Source organism: Ranitomeya variabilis, chromosome 5 (assembly GCF_051348905.1).
Source record: "Ranitomeya variabilis isolate aRanVar5 chromosome 5, aRanVar5.hap1, whole genome shotgun sequence".
Taxonomy (NCBI): domain Eukaryota; kingdom Metazoa; phylum Chordata; class Amphibia; order Anura; family Dendrobatidae; genus Ranitomeya; species Ranitomeya variabilis.
Window position 1 is genome coordinate 257,958,461 of NC_135236.1, and position 22,487 is coordinate 257,980,947.

The window sequence follows — 22,487 nt, forward strand, 5'->3', positions numbered from 1 at the left end:
TTGATGCACGAGTTTCTCGCATTGACCCTGGCCTAACTCTCATCATTCTCCCCTGCTCTCGCCGATCGCCAGCAGAGCAGGGGAGAATGATGAGAGCCGTGTTCAGCATCTGGCAACAGCACTTACTCTAGTGCTTCTTCCCTGCTGGCAGTCTGTGTGGTACTGATGCGGCACATGGGCGGGACAGGGTTGCCACACATTTGCCGCAAGTGTTACACACACGGACACGAATACCTCCGGTACCGTTTTTCTAGTACCGGAAATAAGTGGACGTGTGAAACTGGCCTTAGAAAAAGGGGAGGGAAAAATTAAAGAGCAGAAAAAAAAACCCAGTAGCATTCCATGATTGCACACTTAAAGGGACTCTGTCACCTGAATTTGGAGGGAACAATTTTCAGCCATAGGGGCGGGGTTTTCGGGTGTTTGAGTCACCCTTTCCTTACCCGCTGGCTGCAATATTGGATTGAAGTTCATTCTCTGTCCTCCGTAGTACATGCCTGCACAAGGCAATCTTGCCTTATGCAGGCGTGTACTATAGAGGACAGAGAATGAACTTCAATCCAATATTGCAGCCAGCATGCAGCCAGCGGGTAAGGAAAGGGTGAATCAAACACCCGAAAACACCGCCCCTATGGCTGAAAATTGTTCCCTCCAAATTCAGGTGACAGAGTCCCTTTAAGTGGTTATAGAGGCCCTGTGTGTGAGTCCCCCATCGTTCACATCAAAGAGCCGGTTCTTTGTCTCAGATCGTTCACTAACGACACATCACTAGAGCCCAGGCAAGTCAGTCGCACCAGGGAGCCCAGGCAGGTCAGTTGGGCCAGGGAGCCCCAGGTATGCAGTGGGACACGCAACGTTCAAGTGCTAGCCCAGTCGTCTAGGAGCAGAAGTGACAGCAGAAGGGATAGCTGACGTGAGAGCAGAATTGACAGAAGTCACCGCAGAACAAGAACGCAGGTCGCTCCAAGATGTGGCGGCTTACTATGTGGACAGATGCCCTTATGTCTGGTGTGAAACGGACTAGGGAATGCCTGAAAGTAGTTGAGCCGGACACAGAGGACGCTGCAGTACCGAACAAGATGGTACGACCCAGGAAAATAGCGGGAGATGAGAGGAGAAGCACAGGGAAAGTGAAGGATGCATACTGTATGAATTCCCATGTCAGTGCTGGGGTCTAAGGGGTATCGTTTCTCCTTATGGAGAGTGACATACCATCTCTGGCTTGTCAAGTTAAGGAGGCTTATTCGCCGTGCAATGCTCCTCTGGGAATTTAAATATGCAAATTGCCTCTTCTGAGAAAAAGAGGACTTAACTCTATAGCGCCACCTGTTGGAAGTAGCGATCCTACAAGTCACAATCAATCCTTTAACGAGTCATGCAATATGACTTAGGATAAAAGCCAAATCAGTATCTCAATTCGCAGACACGGTGTTTCGGGCTGTTGAACCTCGTCAGTGCAAAGCATGAGAACTGATTTGGCTGGGTGAGAGGCTCTGGACTGGGGTCTAAGGGGTATCTTTTCTCCTTATGGAGAGTGACATACCATCTCTGGCTTGTCAAGGTAAGGAGGCTTATTCGCCGTTTATCCTAAGTCATATTGCACGACTCGTTAAAGGGTTGATTGTGACTTGTAGGATCGCTACTTCCAACAGGTGGCGCTATAGAGTTAAGTCCTCTTTTTCTCAGAAGAGGCAATTTGCAGGTCAGTGCTGCGACTTCTGGATGTGCTGAGGATGGATTCAAGTAAATTTAACGTTGGAACTGGAGTCTGTCTCTATTTGTGCGCCATCGTCAAGAGTGAGCCGCCAAATGGCCAGAGGTGACCCTGAGGCTGCGGAAAGCAGAGACACGGGTACGCTGACAACGGGACATTGTCTTCATGTGGCGGGAGGCCAGTGTGAACAGATATTCTCAGCCACGACCACGGCTCTAGTGCTCCCTCACATGTACACGTCCCACTACAGGCAGTGCGCCTCTTTTCCCACGCACAATGTTTGCCCAATTTGTCCAGGGAGCGCACAGTGCAGAGCACGCAGCGCTCCTATCATTCTGCCCCACGCCTGTAAACTCCCACTGGTGACTCCTCCACCAGCCCACAGCAGCAGCTGAGTGCGGGGCGGTATCGGGCGGGGCTCTTCCGGCAGCGGCCTGACGCATCGGCTCCTCCTTTGGTTGCCCACATACGAGCCGCGGTTCTCGCGAGACTCAGGTGCTTGCTGCGGGAGGAGACCGAGGGGGAGCTGCGGATACCGGACCTCAGGCCCGAGAGACTGGACACCGAGCCCATCGGCTGTGTCTCCCTCTCTGTGCGCACATGGACCGCTGCGACCTTCGCCCTCTGCCTGCAGCCCTCATCTTGGGGCTGATGCTAGTTACCTGCGGCCTTCTCCCGGGGCTGGCGGACGCCGCTCAGAACGGTAAGATGACAATGCAGCGCCCGCTGAGAAGGTCGAGGCTGAAGGGGACGCGAGGGCAGAATGGCGGGGGCGCCTGTAGAGGAGGTAGACGGTGTCCGGGCAGGTGCTAGATGGCGGTGCTAGGAGCTCTGCAGCCAGGAGCGCTCTCTGTCGCTCCCCACCAGATGACATTACTCTGCATGTCCGCTGTCGCTTCCTGTGCCTGCTCTTCTTGTCTCTGCATAGCAGCAGCCTGTACCTTGTCTTCATTGTGACATGTTTCATGTAATGCCCAAGTGTACGCCTTGTAGCAGTGTAATGGCGGGTGTGTTACTTTACACGGCACCTGCAGGGTGTGAGCCCGAGCTGTAGCCATGCAGCACAATCTGCTGTCCCCCTCCATGACAGCCACAGACCCCTGATCTGCAGTGCTGCTCTCTGCCAGTGACAGGCTGTGTGCATTCAGCTATTCCCTTAGTAAAATGATCTTTCTGCTCTGCCTTCCTGCATGTTGTGCAGATCACAAGAAATAAAGATCAAATATTAATGTGTTTACAAACCTGATGCTTGGCAGGAATTATTTATTAGGCGTCCCTCCTCCCCATAGGTAATCGGGTCACCGAGTATTTTCCATCACGAGTCTTACTGGGGATTTGTTGCACTTATAGAGGACCTGTCACTACGAGAAGTGTCCTGTTATTGCGTTTTTACACCTGCTGCATCCCTTTTTATTTTTCTAAGGAAGCGTGGCTCACAGGGTATTTAAAGGGGTTGTCCAGCCTTTCACAACAAGTTTGCAGTCATTGTATGCTCCCCGCATTGGAGAATCCTCACAGCATGCAATGTGAGGATTCACAAGTCTGCAGTCACATAAAGTGACTGCAGACTTGTAGCGTAAGGCCGAACAACCACTTTAACATAGAACAGACAAACCTGTGAGCCAATGCCCCCTGGTGAAGACCATAAAGCTAGTGCTCAGTAAAAAGGACCATGGGACTAATGCATTAACATTGGTATTATGCATGCCAATCTTAATGAATGGGCTCTCTGGAGTAAGATGCTACCAAAACATTAAAGGAACAATGTCCAGTTTGAAGGCTTTATCCTATCCAAAAGATAAGGAATAACTTTCTGATCAGAGTGGTCCGACCACCATGGCCCCCACTGATCCCGAGAACTGGGGCTCAGAAAAGCCCTGGCTGAGTGGGTCGGAGGCTGAGCCTGCACTCTGCTTCTCTGTTCATTTTAATAGAAGTGCTGAAGATCAATCCAGCGCTGCGCTCTCAATCTCTAGTGCTCTCACTAAGAATGAATGGAGGGTAGTCTGCACGATCGCCCTCTGTTCCATTCAGTGAGGAGCCCTAAATTATTGAAAGCAGTGGGGGCCACAGCCTTCGGACCCCATAGCAGTCAGAAACTTATTCCTATTTTTTGGATAGGATATAACTTTCAAACTTAAGAATATCCCTTTGAGAGGCGCACATCTCTTAATTGTCGTGTGTCAGAATTCTGGCGTAAACACATTTATGAATCGGGGCCCAAGAGCTCTGGAACCGTATGGTGGATTTAGTAAAGGCAGCAAGAATAAAACAGGAGAAAAAATGGTCCACTTTTCACCTGGTGGCAGGTCCTCCTTATAGAATTCCTTTCAAAGCATACAATGATCCATCTATTTTTCTTCTGTAATGAACAGGAGACTTGAAAAAATAATCAAATTGTATGAAAGCTGACAATACGGAAAGTCTCCTTACATCATTGTTACACAGCCAAGAACATTTTTTTTTCTACCTATCCCCATGTATGATCGGTTTTGATAACTAACTGAAATATTTAACCTGGACTATTTTCTGATCGGTCAATGTCCAACCCCTGGGAGCCTGCCGATCTTGAGACAGCTCTGTGCATGTGCGCCATCATTTCATTCTTTTTCTTTGGGACTGCTGGAAGAAGCTGAGCGCTGTACTTGGCTATCTCCAGCTGCCCATGAAGGATGAATGTAATGGTGGCATTTATGTGGGCCCACCGCCCACTCTAACATGGCATTTCAAAGTTACGTTCTGCGGACTGGTACGGATTCCAGCAGTTGGACCCCCACCAAGCATAGTTATTGCCTAGCCAATGGATAGAAGTCATCTTCCAGTATTGGGAATAACCATTTAAATGGTTCCCAGTTGCATGTGCATCATGAATCAATCTGTCACCTCAGCCAGGTAGGTTTTAATCTGGAATCTGAGAAAACTTACACTTAAAAGTCGGCTGAGGGCCATGCGGCTCATGTGACTGGTCCAAGGCAGATCTCCAGTGTCTTCTCCACACTCCATTTTCCATGAGTGACTGGTCTCTTCCTACATGTTTTTTATAGATCGAGATCTGTCAGTCAAGTGGGCCGGGGTACGGAGAAGCAGTTGGGGGATCAGCTTTTAATGTACGGGTATTTAGAAAAGCTCCATTGTTTTAGAATAAAGCATACCTTGCTGAAATGACAGCCAGTGTCGGATTCATGCTGACCATGGTTCGGGCAGTTTGTCAGCTGTCAAGTTCACTTTAAGCAAATATCTCAAGATTTTGAGAGGAAGCTGTCATTTGCTGATCAGCATAAGTCCCTGTGCTGGAAAATAAAGACTAGGCTACCACTGATTTTTTTTGTTTTTTTTTGTTCTCCTTTTGATGTGTTGCCCTGTTCAGGTGTGTGCTGCTGTTACTCATTAGTAGCGGGATTGTGCAGAGAAAATGCCAAAGAACCTTTTATTCTTATGAGGAGTGGGGTTTCTAAAAGTCAGACATTCAATGGATGGCATACCATAGCAATGTGCCATTGCTTCCAGAGGTGGAAAATTTGCTGTCAGTGGAATTGGCCAATGTTGTAGGAAGGATTGACTTCTGACTTACTGGATGAAAATTCACCTATAGGCCATAAAATCTTCCCTAATACTTTTCATCAGCAGCAGTGTCGCCACCCTTAATATTTGGTCACATTCACAAAGCAGCTGCTGGCAGGTGAGTTCTTAGAAATGTGATGGAGGACTGACTCCTGCTTCTTGGCAAATCATACATTCAAGGTTGATGGCAGTGAAAGGAGTCTCATTTAATGAGCGTGGGATATAAATAGCAGCACAATTAATCTTTCCCTCTGTATCTGAAATACTTGGTGAATTTTCAGATTAGAATCATTAACTGTAACAAGAGTACTGAAATTCACTGTAGACTTTTTCCTTTTCATTTAATTTAGGTCACAGTGTGGTATTATTTAGCTGCGAAAATAGAATAAGCTATTGGTGTTATTCACGTGAAATCTAGCCGTACTTTGGTAGTAAAGTCCCTGCTTGAGTTCGAGCTCCAACTAGACTCCACTGTGCTGTGACGTGGACACGATGCTTCTAGCTATGGCTCTTGTATAGCGTTCATCCTTCATTGCTTCACACTGCTCAGTGCAATCTTGGGGTGTTATAGTGCCAGGCAAACAGTAGAAGCAGACATTACAGGTTTTATGTATGGACAGTTATCATATACATCTTTGAAAATACCATATATTTTTTTTCTTGCTCACAAGATATGCTACAGCTTTGATTCATGCTTATATCCAAAATTAACTCTATATAGAGTGAAATTTTGACATAAGGTGAAAAATAGTAATTTTTTTGGGCTTTTACACCCTTTTTTCGGGCAATTCTGCAGATGTGCTGTGAGCTTGTGGCCACACGTTCTGTTAATTGTTACTATCCTTGGAAGCTTATTCTACCTATTGGCTTGGCCTGATGAAGGATATAAAACAAACGTTACCTTATGTCAAGCAAATATATTTCACTCTGTGTGAATTTTGGAAATTACAAAGCACTGAAGCATATTTTGTGCCTATTGGTGTGTGATTCCTCTACAAATTACCGTACTGATGTCTAAGGGCGTTTAGCAGTCTGCTCTACTGGAGTGAGCACCCAGTCTTGTTCTTTTAGGCTACGATCAGGGAGTAGCATCGCTTTGGATGCACTGTATTTTTACTGTGTCCAAAGCGCTGCGTTCTAATCACACAGTAAAGGCCGCATGTGTTCACTGAACTATGTGGAGCTACCACATCCAGTCCATATCTATTGTGGAAACAAGTATCTTCGCAACAGAAATTGACATACTGCGGCTCGTAAACCCGCACCGCGAGGAGTTTATGCAGTGTCAAATAGAAGCACAGTGGGCATGGGAGTCCTATAAGTCCCATCCATTGTGCTTGTACTGTGCAGCGCAAGTGCACTGCGTCCAAAACACTGCTATTCCTGATCATGGGCACGTACCCTTAAAGGTAACCTGTCACCCCCAAAATCGAAGGTGAGCTAAGCCCACCCACATCAGGGGCTTATCTACAGCATTCCTGAAAGATGAGAAAAAGAGGTTAGATTATACTCACCCAGGGTCAGTCCAGCTGCTGTCCGGTCCGATGGGCATCGCAGTCCGGTCTGGGGCCTCCCATCTTCTTACGATGACATCCTCTTCTTGTCTTCACGCTTCGGCGCAGGCGTACTTTGTCTGCCCTGTTGAGGGAAAGGTCAGAGAGGCCCGGCGCCTGTGCACTGCAGTACTTTGCTCTGCCCTCAACAGGGCAGACAAAGTACGCCTGCGCCGAAGCGTGAAGACAAGAAGAGGACGTCATCCTATGAAGATGGGAGGCCCCAGAACGGACCGCGATGCCCATCGGATCGGACCGCCCACCCAGGTGAGTATAATTTAACCTCTTTTTATTCAGTCGCCATGACAGCACAACGAGAGAGGGGATCTGCCCTTCAGGGACAGGAAACCTACAGACATAAAAGGGCGGTACCTCTCTCCCGCATCAGTTGGTTTCCTGTCCCTGACAGGGGAACCTCTTCAGGCAGGCCTTAAGAAGAAGGTCGAAGAAAAAGAGGGTATCCCACTCGTGACAGACCGATGCAGGTAGCGGGCGTCCCCTACCTCGGCCTGATCCGGTTGCTGGAAGCACCACACCGCAGGGGAACTGACTGGTGTCGGTGATAGCAGGAGGAAGCAGCCTTAGGTTGAAAGGGCTGGCTTCTGATGTGGTCCATCGTCGCGGGTACCGGGTGAGTATGTGGGGACCCTCCTGAGGGACCGCGCCTGCTGGGGCCTCCGGGATCTGTCCACTGCCTGCTGGGGGAGTGCGCGTCGGTCCGGGCGGTGCTGGCGTCCTCGGTCGCGTGTCGGCTTGCAAGGCCGCAGTCGCAACTGGAAGGGGCGTGTCCGGATGATGCGACTGGGCGGCGCGGCCTGATGACACGGCGGGGCATGCGAGGTAGCGCCGTTCCGGCCGATGGCGGCGCTCCGGCATCCGAGCGGGGCTTGGACCCAGGAGGGAGCGGGGGTCTCACTGGTCGGCGGCGGGGGCGCGGCCCTGAAGGGGGGAGAACATGCCCCTTCAGTTGATGGTACCGGGCAGGCCACCTGGAGTCCCTGCTGACCCCCATCCGGGGGCGGTACCTTGGGGGTATTTAAAGTAATGGATGAAGGCTGCAATGTGCTCCGGACCCATTCTTAGGATGGAATCGCCAGAGGGAGCAACGCAGCTGGACAAGCAGCAGCAGCAGCTGCTTCAGGATTCGGAAGAGTCTCAGGTGATCTCCCAGCGGCGTTCTAGTGGCAGTAGTCGCGCTGGTGGAGCTAAGAAGACTCAAAAGTCAAAATCAAGCAAGTCCTCAAGCCGTAAAGAATCACCGCCTAGGAAGGACCCCCCCAACTACGGTACCACTCGCTGCAGGGCTGGGTAAGTGATCTACGTGGAAGTTCACCTACTGATTGTTATTCCTCCTTATATTCCCTCTCTCCTTGCTAGGGGAGAAAATGTCTTACCAAGGCCAAACATAGGGAGTGTGCCGAGTGTGGGGAACCACTCCCAGATGGGCATAAAAGGGGATTATGTAAATCCTGCATACTACACTTAATTGAGGAAGAGGCCCCTGGCCTTACCTCTACGCTAAGAGAGATGGTTAGACAAGAAGTCAGAGGTTCTATAAAATCCAGGTCTCAGAAAACGGATGCCAAAAAGAGGAAGGAAGTTACATCCCCAATCTCAGATATAGGTTCAGACTCGGGTGAACTGAGCTCAGATTCCCTCCCATCATCCTCATCATCGGGGGGACATAGAATCCGGCCAGGCCTGTCTGTCACTCGATAGGGTTAATCACCTAGTTAAAGCAGTCAACAACACAATGGGGATTGAGGAGACCCAGTCAGAATGCTCCATTCAAGATATAATGTTCAGGGGTATAGATCAGAAATCCCGAAGGTCTTTTCCAGTAGTGGATAAGATGAAGACATTGATTACAAGGGAATGGAAAAAAAACAAAAGGAAGGGTTCACTCCCACCAGCGTTCAAAAGAAGGTATCCATTTGAGGAGGAGGCATCATCCTCATGGGACAAGGCCCCGAAACTAGATGCAGCAGTGGCCAAGGCGTGCAAAAAAACTCTTCCATTCGAAGATTTGGGAAATCTAAAGGACCCACTAGATAGGAAAGCTGACATCTTCCTTAAGGGGGCTTGGGAAACATCAGCAGGTTCCCTGAGGCCAGCAATTGCAGCCACTTGCACAGCTCGGTCGTTAATGGTGTGGCTGGGTCACCTAGAGGATCAACTCAAAAGTAAAGTCCCTAGAAATGAGATTTTATCTTCTATACCTATAATTCAGGGAGCAGCAGCATTCCTTTCAGATGCGTCGGCGGATTCTGTTAAATTGGCCACCAGATCTTCAGCCCTATCTAACGCAGCCCGTAGAGCACTGTGGATAAAATGTTGGCCAGGAGATTTACAGGCCGGGTCAAAACTGTGTAGCATTCCCTGTGAAGGAGCTCATTTGTTTGGAACAGTTCTGGATGAACTGTTGGAAAAGGCGGGAGACAATAAAAAGCGATTTCCCTTCTTAAGGAGACCCTTTTATAGATGGGATTACAACAGAGGATGGTCTAGCCGCAGAAGATCAAATAGAGATTCAAACAGAGAATCAACCAGATATGACCACTACAGGAGAAGAGGTAGAGGGTATATGTTCAATTCCTCTTGGGACTTTAATGACCCAATGACTGACGGACCAGGTGGGGGGTAGGCTTTCAGCCTACCATCCGGCCTGGATACAGATCACCAATAGCCCATGGATTCTCAGTATTATTGAAAGAGGTCTGATGTTCGAGTTCTATCGAGTTCCTCAGGACAAATTTAAACTGATGCCTATCCGTTCTTCTCCTGCGGAACAATTGGCACTGGAGTCGGAAGTTCAGGAACTCCAACAAAAAAGGGTTCTGATTAAAGTGCCCGCGGAAGAAAGAGGTAAGGGGTTCTATTCCCCTTTGTTCCTGGTCAAAAAACCTGATTGATCATATAGTACCATCATCAACTTGAAGTGCCTGAATAAAATTTTGCTGGTCCCATCCTTCAAAATGGAGTCTGTAAAGACGGCAATAAAGCTTCTCTTTAACAATTGGTTCATGGTTGTCTTAGATCTAAAAGACGCCTATTATCATGTCCCAATACATGGAGATCATCAGCGTTTTCTTAGGGTGGCGGTTTCACTTGCTGGTACAGTAGAACACTTTCAATATCAGGCACTTCCCTTTGGTGTTGCAGTTGCACCCCGTGTATTTACTAAAATCATGGTAGAGGTTATGGCGCACCTTCACGAACAGAACATATTAATAATTCCCTACCTAGATGATTTATTGATTGTGGGACATTCAGAATCACATTGCAAAGACCAATTAGGGAAGGTGATGGCAGCATTGCACAGATTAGGATGGATCATTAATCTCAAAAAATCTTGTTTGCAGCCCTTAACACAGGAATTTTTGGGTCTTGTCATCGACTCTAGTCAGCAGGAATGTCGCCTGCCAGATTCAAAAGTGGATGGTATCCAACGGTTGGCCACCAGAATGATTAGCAATCCGTTAGTCTCTGTAAGAGGGGCGATGTCACTTTTGGGTTCGCTTACATCTTGTATTCTGGCAGTTCTCTGGGCCCAATATCACACCAGAGCACTGCAGTGGGATATCCTACATAATTCTCGTCGGCTAGGAGCTCATCTTGACAGCAAATTTTCACTGTCCATTGAAACTATTTATTCATTAATTTGGTGGACACACATACCAAATCTACGTAGAGGGGTTCCCTGGACAAATCATGTAACACGGATAGTAACTACGGATGCTAGCCCCAAGGGTTGGGGGGCACACTTGGAAAATAATTGGGTCCAGGGACTGTGGTCCCAGTCTGAACAAAACTCATCTTCCAATCTAAAAGAATTGTTAGCGGTAGAGCGCGCTTTAAATAGTTTTCTTCTGCCCCTACAGGGTCGACACGTCAGGCTGTTCTCAGACAACCAGGTAACCGTGGCCTATATTAACCATCAAGGAGGTATGCCGTCCGGTTCATTAATGGAGGTTGCGGATCGTATTTTTCAGAAGGCCGAGAATCACCTACTTTCTCTTACGGCTCTTCACATAAAGGGAAAGCTCAATACCATGGCCGACTATCTAAGCCGCAACAAGCTCAGACAGGGGGACTGGTCACTAAATCTGGCCATCTTTAATCAGATCGTGCAAATATGGGGATGTCCAGAAATAGATCTTTTTGCCAACCGAGGAAACAGAAAACTACACCAATTCTGTTCCTTAAATCCCAGGGACAACTCGTATGCGGTGGACGCTCTTCTAATCTCTTGGCACTTCAGTCTCGCTTATGCCTTTCCCCCTCTAAACCTAATTCCTATAGTTCTGAGGAAAATACAGCAAGACAGGGCCCGAGTAATTCTGATAGCCCCGTTCTGGCCCAGGAGGTCGTGGTTTCCTTGGCTGAGGAAGATGTCTATTACCCAACCATGGATTCTCCCAGAATTACCAGATCTCCTCTCCCAGGGCCCAATTCTCCATCCACGAGTAGCCAATTTACACCTAGCAGCTTGGAATTTGAGAGGTCGTTACTAAGGGGGAAGGGGTTTTCTCGGGATCTTGTAAATACACTTCTAAAAAGTAGGAAAACCTCTACGACAAACATTTATGTCAGGGTTTGTAAAAAATTCTTATCAAGTTCAGGAGCACAAATTGACCAGAAACCTTTTATTAATCAAATTTTAGAATTCTTACAAAGGGGTCTAGAAATGGGTTTAGCCACAAGCACTCTGAGTTCAAGTGTCGGCTCTGGGGGCGCTATACAATTCTAACTTAGCCAGCAATCACTCGATATCCAGGTTCTTCAAGGCAGTTACTAGATCCAGACCAGTCATTAAACAATAAATAGTTCCATGGGACCTAAATCTTGTACTCTCAGCCTTAACGCAAGCCCCATTCGAACCTATTGATACTGTCCCAATGAAAATTCTGTCGATTAAAACAGCCCTCTTAGTTGCACTCACGTCTGCAAGAAGGGTTAGTGATCTACAAGCATTATGTAGACAGCCTCCATACATACAGTTTAGGGAGGATAGAGTTATGAAACCTGATCCCCCTTTATCTTCCAAAGGTTGCTTCAAAATTTCATAGGTCACAAGAGCTGGTCCTACCTTTGTTCTGTCCTAAATCCCACTAATGATAAGGAACATATATTTCATTCTTTAGATGTAAGAAGATGTCTTCTTAAGTATATTTCAGTTACAGACACCTGGAAAAAAGATAACTCCTTATTTATAATTTATCAGGGAGTTAGAGAGGGTCTTAAGGCCCCGTCTCACATAGCGAGATCGCTAGCGAGATCGCTGCTGAGTCACAAGTTTTGTGACGCAACAGCGACCTCAGTAGCGATCTCGCTATGTGTGACACGTACCAGCGATCAGGCCCCTGCTGCGAGATCGCTGGTCGTGTCGGAATGGCCTGGGCCGGTTTTTGGTCGTTGAGGTCCCGCTGACATCGCTGAATCGGTGTGTGTGACACCGATCCAGCGATGTCTTCACTGGTAACCAGGGTAAACATCTGGTTACTAAGCGCAGGGCCGCGCTTAGTAACCCGATGTTTACCCTGGTTACCAGCGTAAATGTAAAAAAAAAAAAACAGTACATACTCACCATCTGTTGCCCGTCAGGTCCCTTGGCGTCTGCTTCCTGCTCTGACTGAGCCGCCGTAAAGTGAGAGCACAGCAGTGACGTCACCGCTGCGCTCTGCTCTCACTGTACGGCGGCTCAGTCAGAGCAGGAAGCAGACGCCAAGGGACCTGACGGGCAACAGATGGTGAGTATGTACGGTTTGTTTTTTTTGGTAACCAGGGTAAACATCGGGTTACTAAGCGCGGCCCTGCGCTTAGTAACCCGATGTTTACCCTGGTTACCCGGGTGCTGCAGGGGGACTTCGGCATCGTTGAAGACAGTTTCAACGATGCCGAAGTCGTTCCCCTGATCGTTGGTCGCTGGAGAGAGCTGTCTGTGTGACAGCTCCGCCGGCGACCACACAGCGACGCTGCAGCGATCAGCATCGTTGTCTGTATCGCTGCAGCGTCGCTGTGTGAGACGGGGCCTTTAGAGTATCCAAAAACACACTAGCCAGATGGATCAGGGAGGCGATCTCTCTCGCTTATACAGCAGGTGGCATGGAGATCCCGGAAGGTATAAAAGCTCACTCCACTTGAGCCGTGGCAACATCCTGGGCGGAGAGATCAGAGGTGTCGATTGAAGACATTTGTAAGGCAGCCACATGGTCTTCTCCATCTACCTTTCTTGGGCACTATAGATTGGATCTGGGTGGCTCCTTCGACCTCACGTTTGGGAGAAGGGTGCTTGAGGCAGTTATCCCTCCCTAATTTTCCTTACTTCTCTGAAAGTCTCTCGTTGTGCTGTCATGGCGACTGAATAAATACGTAAGCTACTTACCGGTAGCGGTGTTTTTTCAGGAGCCCATGACAGCACACTTATATTCCCTACCCTATTCTTGGCTCAACACTTTTGGTTTTTCTTTAATTCCTACTTTCACTCATATCGTGAATTGTACTATAATTTATGCTGTATCTGTGTTACTAACCAAGGGGGTCCTCTCATGCTCTGGAACCAACTGATGCGGGAGAGAGGTACCGCTCTTTTATGTCTGTAGGTTTCCTGTTCCTGAAGGGCGGATCCCCTCTCTCGTTGTGCTGTCATGGGCTCCTGAAAAAACACCGCTACCGGTAAGTAGCTTACGTATTTCTCATCTTTCAGGATACATCGGGGGCTTATCTACGGCATTCCAGAATGCTGTAGATAAGCCCCTGATGCTGGTGGGCTTAGCTCACCTACGATTTTGGGGTGACAGGTTCCCTAAGGGCTGTACAGCTGTACTTGAGTTACTGTATTTTTTTTTTTGGACCCATTTTTCGTATTGGGTGTACTTTTGTTATTGAATCATTTCTGCACCAGTTAGCTAAATTGGGTTACTTTTTTTCATTAAGTTTTTGGGAGCATTTTTTTTACATGGGTTTTATCGCATTTTTCTTCAGCTGCTGTTTTTGTTCTTCTTTTATACAGTATAATTTTTAAAACAAAAATAAAACAACCTGTTCTTATGGATACTTCCTGTTACCTTCGTTCGCTGCATGAACACACTAAACGCATGTTTGTTTTTTTATTCTGGGTTTTCCTCATCTCATTCATGTCTATGAGGAAAATCAACAAATGAAACACATTGACTGCAAGAGGAATAGACATGTTGTGGTTTTCAGGAATTCTCCACAGTTCACTTTACGCTGCGTTAAAAAAATAAAATAAAGTGGGCATAGAATTTCACATTAAAAATACACAGCGTTTAAAAATGCCTCCAATACGCATAATGGGAACTTAGCTTGTGGGCAGGCAGGAACACCCGCCCAACCTTTCCTATGCAAAGCCGCTTCAAGAAAATTATTATTTTTTTTTCATGAAGTTTCTTTGTGGTTTGATGTAGTTTTCGTTTCAGCTCGGCTGCAAGCCTTTTCTGTGATTTATACTAGAAGTAGCTACGGTACTTGCTTCCTAGCGGGATCTGCCTGAGGTATGAACATACTATTACTACTAAGCACTTCAAGGGTTGTCCCTGATGTAATTAAAGGAAACAAAAGACTGAATATGTGCACAGCAATGGTTTACATGTAGTGATGAGCAAATATTCTCGTTACTCGAGATTCCTGAGCACGCTCGGGTGACCTCCGAGTATTTTTTTAGTGCTCGGAGATTTAGTTTTTCTTGCTGCAGCTGAATGATTTACATCTAATAGCCATCATAAGTACATGTGGGGGTTGCCTAGTTGCTAGGGAATCCCCGCATGTACTTATGCTGGCTAACACATGTAAATCATTCAGCTGCGGCAAGAAAAACTAAATCTCCGAGCACTAAGGCTATGTGCACACGATGCAGAATTGGTACAGAATTTTCTGCACATAATCTGCATCTTCTGGCAGAATCCGCAGCTGTGTTTTTGATGCGTTTTTTGCGTGGTTTTGATGCGTTTTTTGTGTGGATTTTCTCCAGTTTTTACCACTGCGGATTTCAATTAATGGAGGGGTGCAGAAACGCACAAAAGAAGTGACATGCACTTCTTTGAAATCTGCAGCGTTTCTGCGTGGATTTTTCTGCACCATGTGCACAGCTTTTTTTTTTTTCACATTGATTTACACTGTACTGTAAATCACAGTGCAGAGCTGCAGCGTTTCTGCAGCAGAAAAAAATGCTGCAGATCTGCACTAAATCTGCATCGTGTGCACACAGCCTAAAATATACTCGGATGACACCCGAGCGTGCTCAGGAAATCTCGAGTAACGAGTATATTCGCTCATCACTATGTACGTGCACATACCTGGAGACTAACTTCCAGTCTGAATGGTAGCCACTTGTGATCAAGAAGAAGCATCCTTCCCAATCCTGCACACTGATCAGTGTAGGGCAGGTGCGGAAGCTCCCAGGACCTGCACATCCTTGAAGCTGCGCCATTTCTGCGTTCCTGCTTGGCTGAAGGACCCATCAGAATGGGTGATCAGTCACAAGCCTGGAAGAAACTTCGAGATGCTGTGTATGTTTTGTGTGCTCAGTTCGCAAGTGTGTACTTTACATTCAGTGTTGTATATATTTAGTGATATTGACTCCACTTTTTTATAAAATAATTAAACTTTTTTTTTTTGTGTATAAAAAAAAAAGTGCATCTTATAGTATATTTTGCTTTTCGTCTCATGCACATGGCCATGGTGCATATATACTGTACAATCCATAATACAACAGCCAGAAAAATCCTTGAACATAAGCTGAACCTGTGTCGTCATGTTTTCTTTCTTTTCCCTCAGTTTCATAAGGTTCAATAAGACATTGCATGTTTAGTTGTATACTTCATTATGGCGGTATTTTTGTCTCTAGAAGCATGGCTTTTAGGGAAAAATATGGTGGGACTATACATTCACACGCAATTTTCAAATCTCTAATATAGAGCCCGAAGGGTGTGCATATGAAGACTTGTTTTTCTTCTATAACTGGTCAAGTGGATGGCACATAGCCAGTGCCTTATACTGATATATTGCATAGGCCTGTACTTAAATGAAGACAGTTTTCACTCAAATATTAACAGCAATAATATTCTGCTCTTCTATCAATCAGACTTAATTCTTAATCATCACTGATGCATGTGTTTCAAGGTCTTTCCTCCCAAGGTCACCGTTTAAGATTTAAGACCTGGGAGGTATGTCCCTGTGTGCACATGTAAAATGTATTTGCTGATGGAAAACAGCCTTTTGCTCCAATCCATCCGGGTGACCACATCTACAGCGATCAGATGACTTGCCTATTTATTCAGACTTTATAATGGAAGAAAAGATTGTCTTCTGAGGTAGAGGCTGAAAATTGACAATAAAAACATTGATTAAGTCGGGTAGATATTTGAGAAGTGTATAGATATTTATGATGGTGATATATCAACATTGGGACTTTCTATCTATAGCTTTCTCTGCATGTTTTTCATGGAATCCCATTATCCATATGGTGGGGGTTGTTTCTCTTAGCACTGTCAGAATACACATTTACTAGTGAATCAGATGTCCTTTATTCTTACACTACCCACCAACTACTCAGAAACCCCCATGCCCACACCGAGGGTATGTGTAATACTGTATATATGGACTGTATCGCCTGATATAATTGAGGTGGATTTTTCCAAGGCTCCACAAAATGTTCCTGTAAAAAGCATTTTTATCAGATGGCTAGTAGAGATGTGAGTTTTGCTTGTGTACTCTGTGTGAATTGACGATATGTGCATCTTTGTTACATGGGATAAACCTAAAACTCCTCTGTTCAGTATTTCGGTGCACCAACTGCAGTCCATTATTTATTTTTTGGTAGATTTAAGTAAGCTCTCCCCGCATAGGCAGCTATGGCTGACATCTTTCTGATAGGATGGGTTCATCAGACGTCTTCCGTCTTCAATAGTGATGAGCGAATATACTCGTTACTCGAGATTTCCTGAGCACGCTCGGGTGTCCTCCGAGTATTTTTAGTGCTCGGAGATTGTTTTTCTTGCCGCAGCTGAATGATTTACATCTGTTAGCCAGCATAAGTACATGTGGGGGTTGCCTGGTTGCTAGGGAATTCCCACATGTAATCAAGCAGGCTAATAGCTGTAAATCATTTAGTTGCTGCAAGGAAAACTAAATCTCCGAGCACTAAAAAATACTCGGAGGACCCCTGAGCATGCTCGAGAAATCTCGAGTAACGAGTATATTTGCTCATCACTAGTCTTCAACTCTCCCATTTAGTATGGTGGATAGAGGAATATTAGTGACTGTGAGGCTGGTTTTACACGAACATATAAAGTAAAATCACTTTCTCAGTTGCCACCCTTGTGCTATCCTTTTTTTTTTTTTTTTCCCAGTAGTAATTAATAAATTCCAAGACCATTTACAACTTCCTATGTTAAACAACTGTAATTTATCAATAAAAAAGCGTGCTATATGGATGTTGCATATGGGATCTTTTATTTCTGCACACCCATAGATCAGTTCAGATTCAGTCCATTTAAAAAAAAAAAATCTGAAAGGCCAGTTGTATAGTATTGGTCCTGGTGTCCATCAGCACTCAGACTGATAATATTCTCTGGTGTTCATAGGGGACCGGGATTTTTGCTATACGCAGCAGTACTGTAGTATATTGATCGACTGATCGCACGTTCAAATCCTCTAAGGTGGCTAAGAAATATAGTGGAAAGTGAAAAACGTTTTTAAAAATATATTTAAAAAAAATGAACGTTCAAATTGCCCCCCTTTTCCCACATTAGAAATAAAAATACACTTATTTGGCATCACTGCTTCCGTAAAAGTCTGATCTTTAAAAATGTAAAATTAACCCAATCAGTGAATGCCATTAGCAGAAAAAAATGCACCTGAATTACGGTTTTCAGACTCTGCAAAAAAAATCATGACATTGCCACGTCCGTTTTACCATATAGTGAACATGGTAAATAAAAACTGGAGTTGCACTTTTTCGTTGCAGTTTCGCTACACACGAAATTTTTTTTTCTCACTTTCTAGTACGTCACGGTAAAGCTAATAGTGTCATTCAAAAGTAATACCCATTCGCAAAAAAACAAGCTATGAAGATGTAAATAGAAAAACGTGGCTTTTTGAAGAAGAGGGGAAAAAATGAAAATCCAAAAAAAGTGAAAACATCCACCCGGTCACGAATACGTTAAAGGGAACCTGTCAGGTCCCCCATCCCCTCCAACCCAGCAGCATTCACCTGTGTAGGACAAAATTCCCTGCCTAACCAGCCCTGTATAATTTTATTGATTGAAAAGAAGGTATAACCCCCTCCCCATAATATCACCGTTTGCTATGCTAAATGAGGACTTAGGGCACTAGTTGCCCCAGACTAGTCAATCGACTAGTCAGTCCTCTTTCCATATTATATTCCTTTATACACTGCTCAAAAAAATAAAGGGAACACTAAAATCCCACATCCTAGATATCACTGAATGAAATATTCCAGTTGTAAATCTTTATTCATTACATAGTGGAATGTGTTGAGAACAATAAAACCTAAAAATTATCAACGTAAATCACAACTAATATCCCACGCATGTCTGGAGTTGGAATGTTGGCTCAAAATCAAAGTGGAAAATTAAGTTACAGGCTGATCCAACTTTAGTGGAAATGCCTCAAGACAAGGAAAACGATGCTCAGTAGTGTGTGTGTGTGTGTGTGTGGCCTCCACATGCCTGTATGACCTCCCTTCAACGCCTGGGCATGCTCCTGATGAGGCGGCAGATGGTCTCCTGAGCGATCTACTCCCAGACCTGGACTAAAGCATCCGCCAACTCTTGGGCAGTCTGTGGTGCTTTGTGACGTTGGTGGACTGTGCGTGACATGATGTCCCAGATGTGTTCAGTCGGACTCAGGTCTGGGGAACGGGCGGGCCAGTCCATAGCTTCAATGCCTTCATCTTGCAGGGACTGCTGCCACACTCCTGCCACATGAGGTCTGGCATTGTCCTGCAATAGGAGGAACCCAGGGCCAACCGCACCAGCATATGGTCTCGCAGGGAGTCTGAGGATCTCATCTCGGTACTTAATGACAGACAGGCTACCTCTGGCGAGCACATGGAGGGCTGTGCAGCCCTCCAAAGAAATGACACCCCACACCATTACTGACCCACAGCCAAACCGGTCATGCTGAAGGATGTTGCAGGCAGCAGATCGCTCTCCACGGCATCTCCAGACTCTGTCATGTCTGTCGCATGTGCTCAGTGTGAACCTGCTTTCATCTGTGAAGAGCACAGGGCACCAGTGGTGAATTTGCCAATCCTGGTGTTCTGTGGCAAATGCCAAGTGTCCTGCATGGTGTTGGGCTGTGAGCACAACCCCCATCTGTGGACGTCTGCCACTCAGACCATTTTCATGGAGTTGATTTCTAACCATTTGTGCAGACACATGCACATTTGTGGCCTGCTGGAGGTCATTTTGCAGGGCTCTGGCAGTGCTCCTCCTGTTCCTCCTTGCACAAAGGCTGAGTTAGCTGTGCTGCTGCTGGGTTGTTGCCATCCTGCAGCCCCCTCCACATCTCCTGGTATACTGGCCTGTCTCCTGGTAGCGCCTCTGGACACTACGCTGACAGACACAGCAAACCATATTGCCACAGCTCGCATTGATGTGCCATCCTGGATGAGCTGCACTACCTGAGCCACTTGTGTGGGTTGTAGAGTCTCTCATGCTACCACGAGTGTGAAAGCACAACCAACATTCAAGTGACCAAAACATCAGCCAGAAAGCATTGGTACTGAGATGTGGTCTATGGTCCCCACCTGCAGAACCTCTCCTTTTTATTGTGGGTCTTGATAATTGCCAATAATTTCCATCTGTTGTCTATTCCATTTGCACAACAGCATGTGAAATTGATGGTCAAACAGTGTTGCTCCCTAAGTGGACAGTTTTTCACAGAAGTTTGATTTACTTAGAGTTATAGTCTGTTTGTGTTCCCTTTATTTTTTTGAGCAGTGTATCTCTCTCTATCTATCACTGCGGTTGTTGGTTTTAGTGTTATGAACCTAGGAAAACACTCCAGCACACTTAAAGGGAAGGTGCCACCAGTTTTCTTAGGTTTTTTTTGTGTGAAATAATTAAGCTTAACCCCTTTACCCCCAAGGGTGGTTTGCACGTTAATGACCGGGCCAATTTTTACAATTCTGACCACTGTCCCTTTATGAGGTTATAACTCTGGAACGCTTCAATGGATCTTGGCGATTCTGACACTGTTTTCTCGTGACATATTGTACTTCATGATAGTGGTAAAATTGTTTCGGAATAACTTGCGTTTATTTGTGAAAAAAAACGGAAATTTGGCGAGAATTTTGAAAATTTCGCAATTTTCCAACTTTGAATTTTTATGCCCTTAAATCACAGAGATATGTCACACAAAATACTTAATAGGTAACATTTACCACATGTCTACTTTACAACAGCACAATTTAGGAACCAACATTTTTTTTTTGTTAGGGAATTATAAGGGTTAAAAGTTGACCAGCAATTTCTCATTTTTATAACACCATTTTTTTTTTTTTAGGGACCACATCTCATTTGAAGTCATTTTGAGGGGTCTATATGATAGAAAATACCCAAGTGTGACACCATTCTATAAACTGCACCCCTCAAGGTGCTCAAAACCACATTCAAGAAATGTATTAACCCTTCAGGTGTTTCACAGGAATTTTTGGAATGTTTAAATAAAAATTAACATTTAAATTTTTTTTACACAAAGTTTTTCAGCTCCAATTTGTTTTATTTTACCAAGGGTAACGGGAGAAAATGGACCCCAAAAGTTGTTGTACAATTTGTGCTGAGTACGCTGATACTCCACATGTTGGGGTAAACCACTGTTTGAGCGCACCGCAGAGCTCGGAAGGGAAGGAGCGCCATTTGACTTTTCAATGCAAAATTGACTGGAATTAAGATGGGACGCCATGTCGCGTTTGGAGAGCCCCTGATGTGCCTAAACATTAAACCCCCCCCCCACAAGTGACACCATTTTGGAAAGTAGACCCCCCTAAGGAACTTATCTAGATGTGTTTTGAGAGCTTTGATCCCCCAAGTGTTTCACTACAGTTTATAACGCAGAGCCGTGAAAATAAAAATTCTTTTTTTATTCCACAAAAATGATTTTTTAGCCCCCCAGTCTTGTATTTTCCCAAGGGTAACAGGAGAAATTGGACCCCAAAAGTTGTTGTCCAATTTGTCCTGAGTATGCTGATACCCCATATGTGGGAGGGAACCACTGTTTGGGCGCATGGCAGAGCTCGGAAGGGAAGGAGCGCCATTTGAAATGCAGACTTAGATGGATTGGTCTGCAGGCATCACGTTGCATTTGCAGAGCCCCTGATGTACCCAAACAGTAGAAACCCCCAAAAGTCACCCCATATTGGAAACTAGACCTCCCAAGGAACTTAACTAGATGTGTTGTGAGAACTTTGAACCCCCAAGTGTTTCACTACAGTTTACAACGCAGAGCCGTGAAAATAAAACTTTTTTTTTTCCCACAAAAATGATTTTTAGCCCCCCAAATTTATATTTTCCCAAGGGTAACAAGAGAACTTGGATGCCAAAAGTTGTTGTCCAATTTGTCCCGAGTACGCTGATGCCCCATATGTTGGGGTAAACCCCTGTTTGGGCGCACAGGAAAACTCTAATCCCAACCCTAATCCCAACTGTAAATGTAATCCAAACCCTAACCCTAACTTTAGCCCTAACTTTAGCCCCAACCCTAACCCTAAAGGGAAAATGGAAATAAATACATTTTTTTAATTTTATTATTTTTCCCTAACTAAGGGGGTGATGAAGGGGGGTTTGATTTACTTTTATAGCATTTTTTATAGCGGATTTTTATGATTGGCAGCCGTCACACACTAAAAGACGCTTTTTATAGCAAAAAAGTTTGTGTCTCCACATTTTGATACCTATAATTTTTCCATATTTTGGACCACAGTCATGTGAGGTCTTGTTTTTTGCGGGACGAGTTGATGTTTTTATTGGTAACATTTTCGGACACGTGACAGTTTTTGATCACTTTTTATTCCGATTTTTGTGAGGCAGAATGACAAAAAAACAGCTATAAATGAATTTCTTTTGTGGGAGGCATTTATACCGTTCCACGTTTGGTAAAATTGATAAAGCAGCTTTATTCTTCTGGTCAGTACGATTACAGCGATACCTCATTTATATCATTTTTTTATGCTTTGGCGCTTTTATACGATAAAAACTATTTTATAGAATAAATAATTATTTTGGCATCGCTTTTCTGAGGACTAACTTTTTTATTTTTTCTTTGATGCTGTATGGTGGCTCGTTTTTTGCTGGACAAGATGACGTTCGGCGGTATGATGATAAAGCGTTTTTTGCCTCGTTTTGTTTTTTTTTTTTTCCCTACGGTGTTCACTGAAGGGATTAACTAGTGATATAGTTTTATAGGTGGGGTCGTTACGGACGCGGCGATACTAAATGTGTACTTTTATTGTTTTGTTTTTTTTATTTAGATAAATGTATGGGAATAATATATATATATTTTTTCTTTTATTTAGGAATTTTTTTTTTAATTTTTTTTGTTTTTTACACATGTGGAAATTTTTTTTTTACTTTGTCCCAGGGGGGGACATCACAGATCGCTGATCTGACAGTTTG

The 22,487-nt window shown here is 45.1% G+C and overlaps 1 protein-coding gene across 1 annotated transcript in view; it reads left to right on the forward strand.

The window, feature by feature from the left end:
* The first annotated feature begins 2,127 nt into the window (after positions 1–2,127).
* Positions 2,128–22,487, forward strand: part of NPTN (neuroplastin) — a 115,133-nt gene continuing 94,773 nt past the window's right edge. The window contains exon 1 of the mRNA XM_077264119.1: positions 2,128–2,417. Within this exon, the coding sequence (XP_077120234.1) occupies positions 2,315–2,417 (103 nt within the window). The 5' untranslated portion in view covers positions 2,128–2,314. The remainder of the gene's footprint in view (positions 2,418–22,487) is intronic.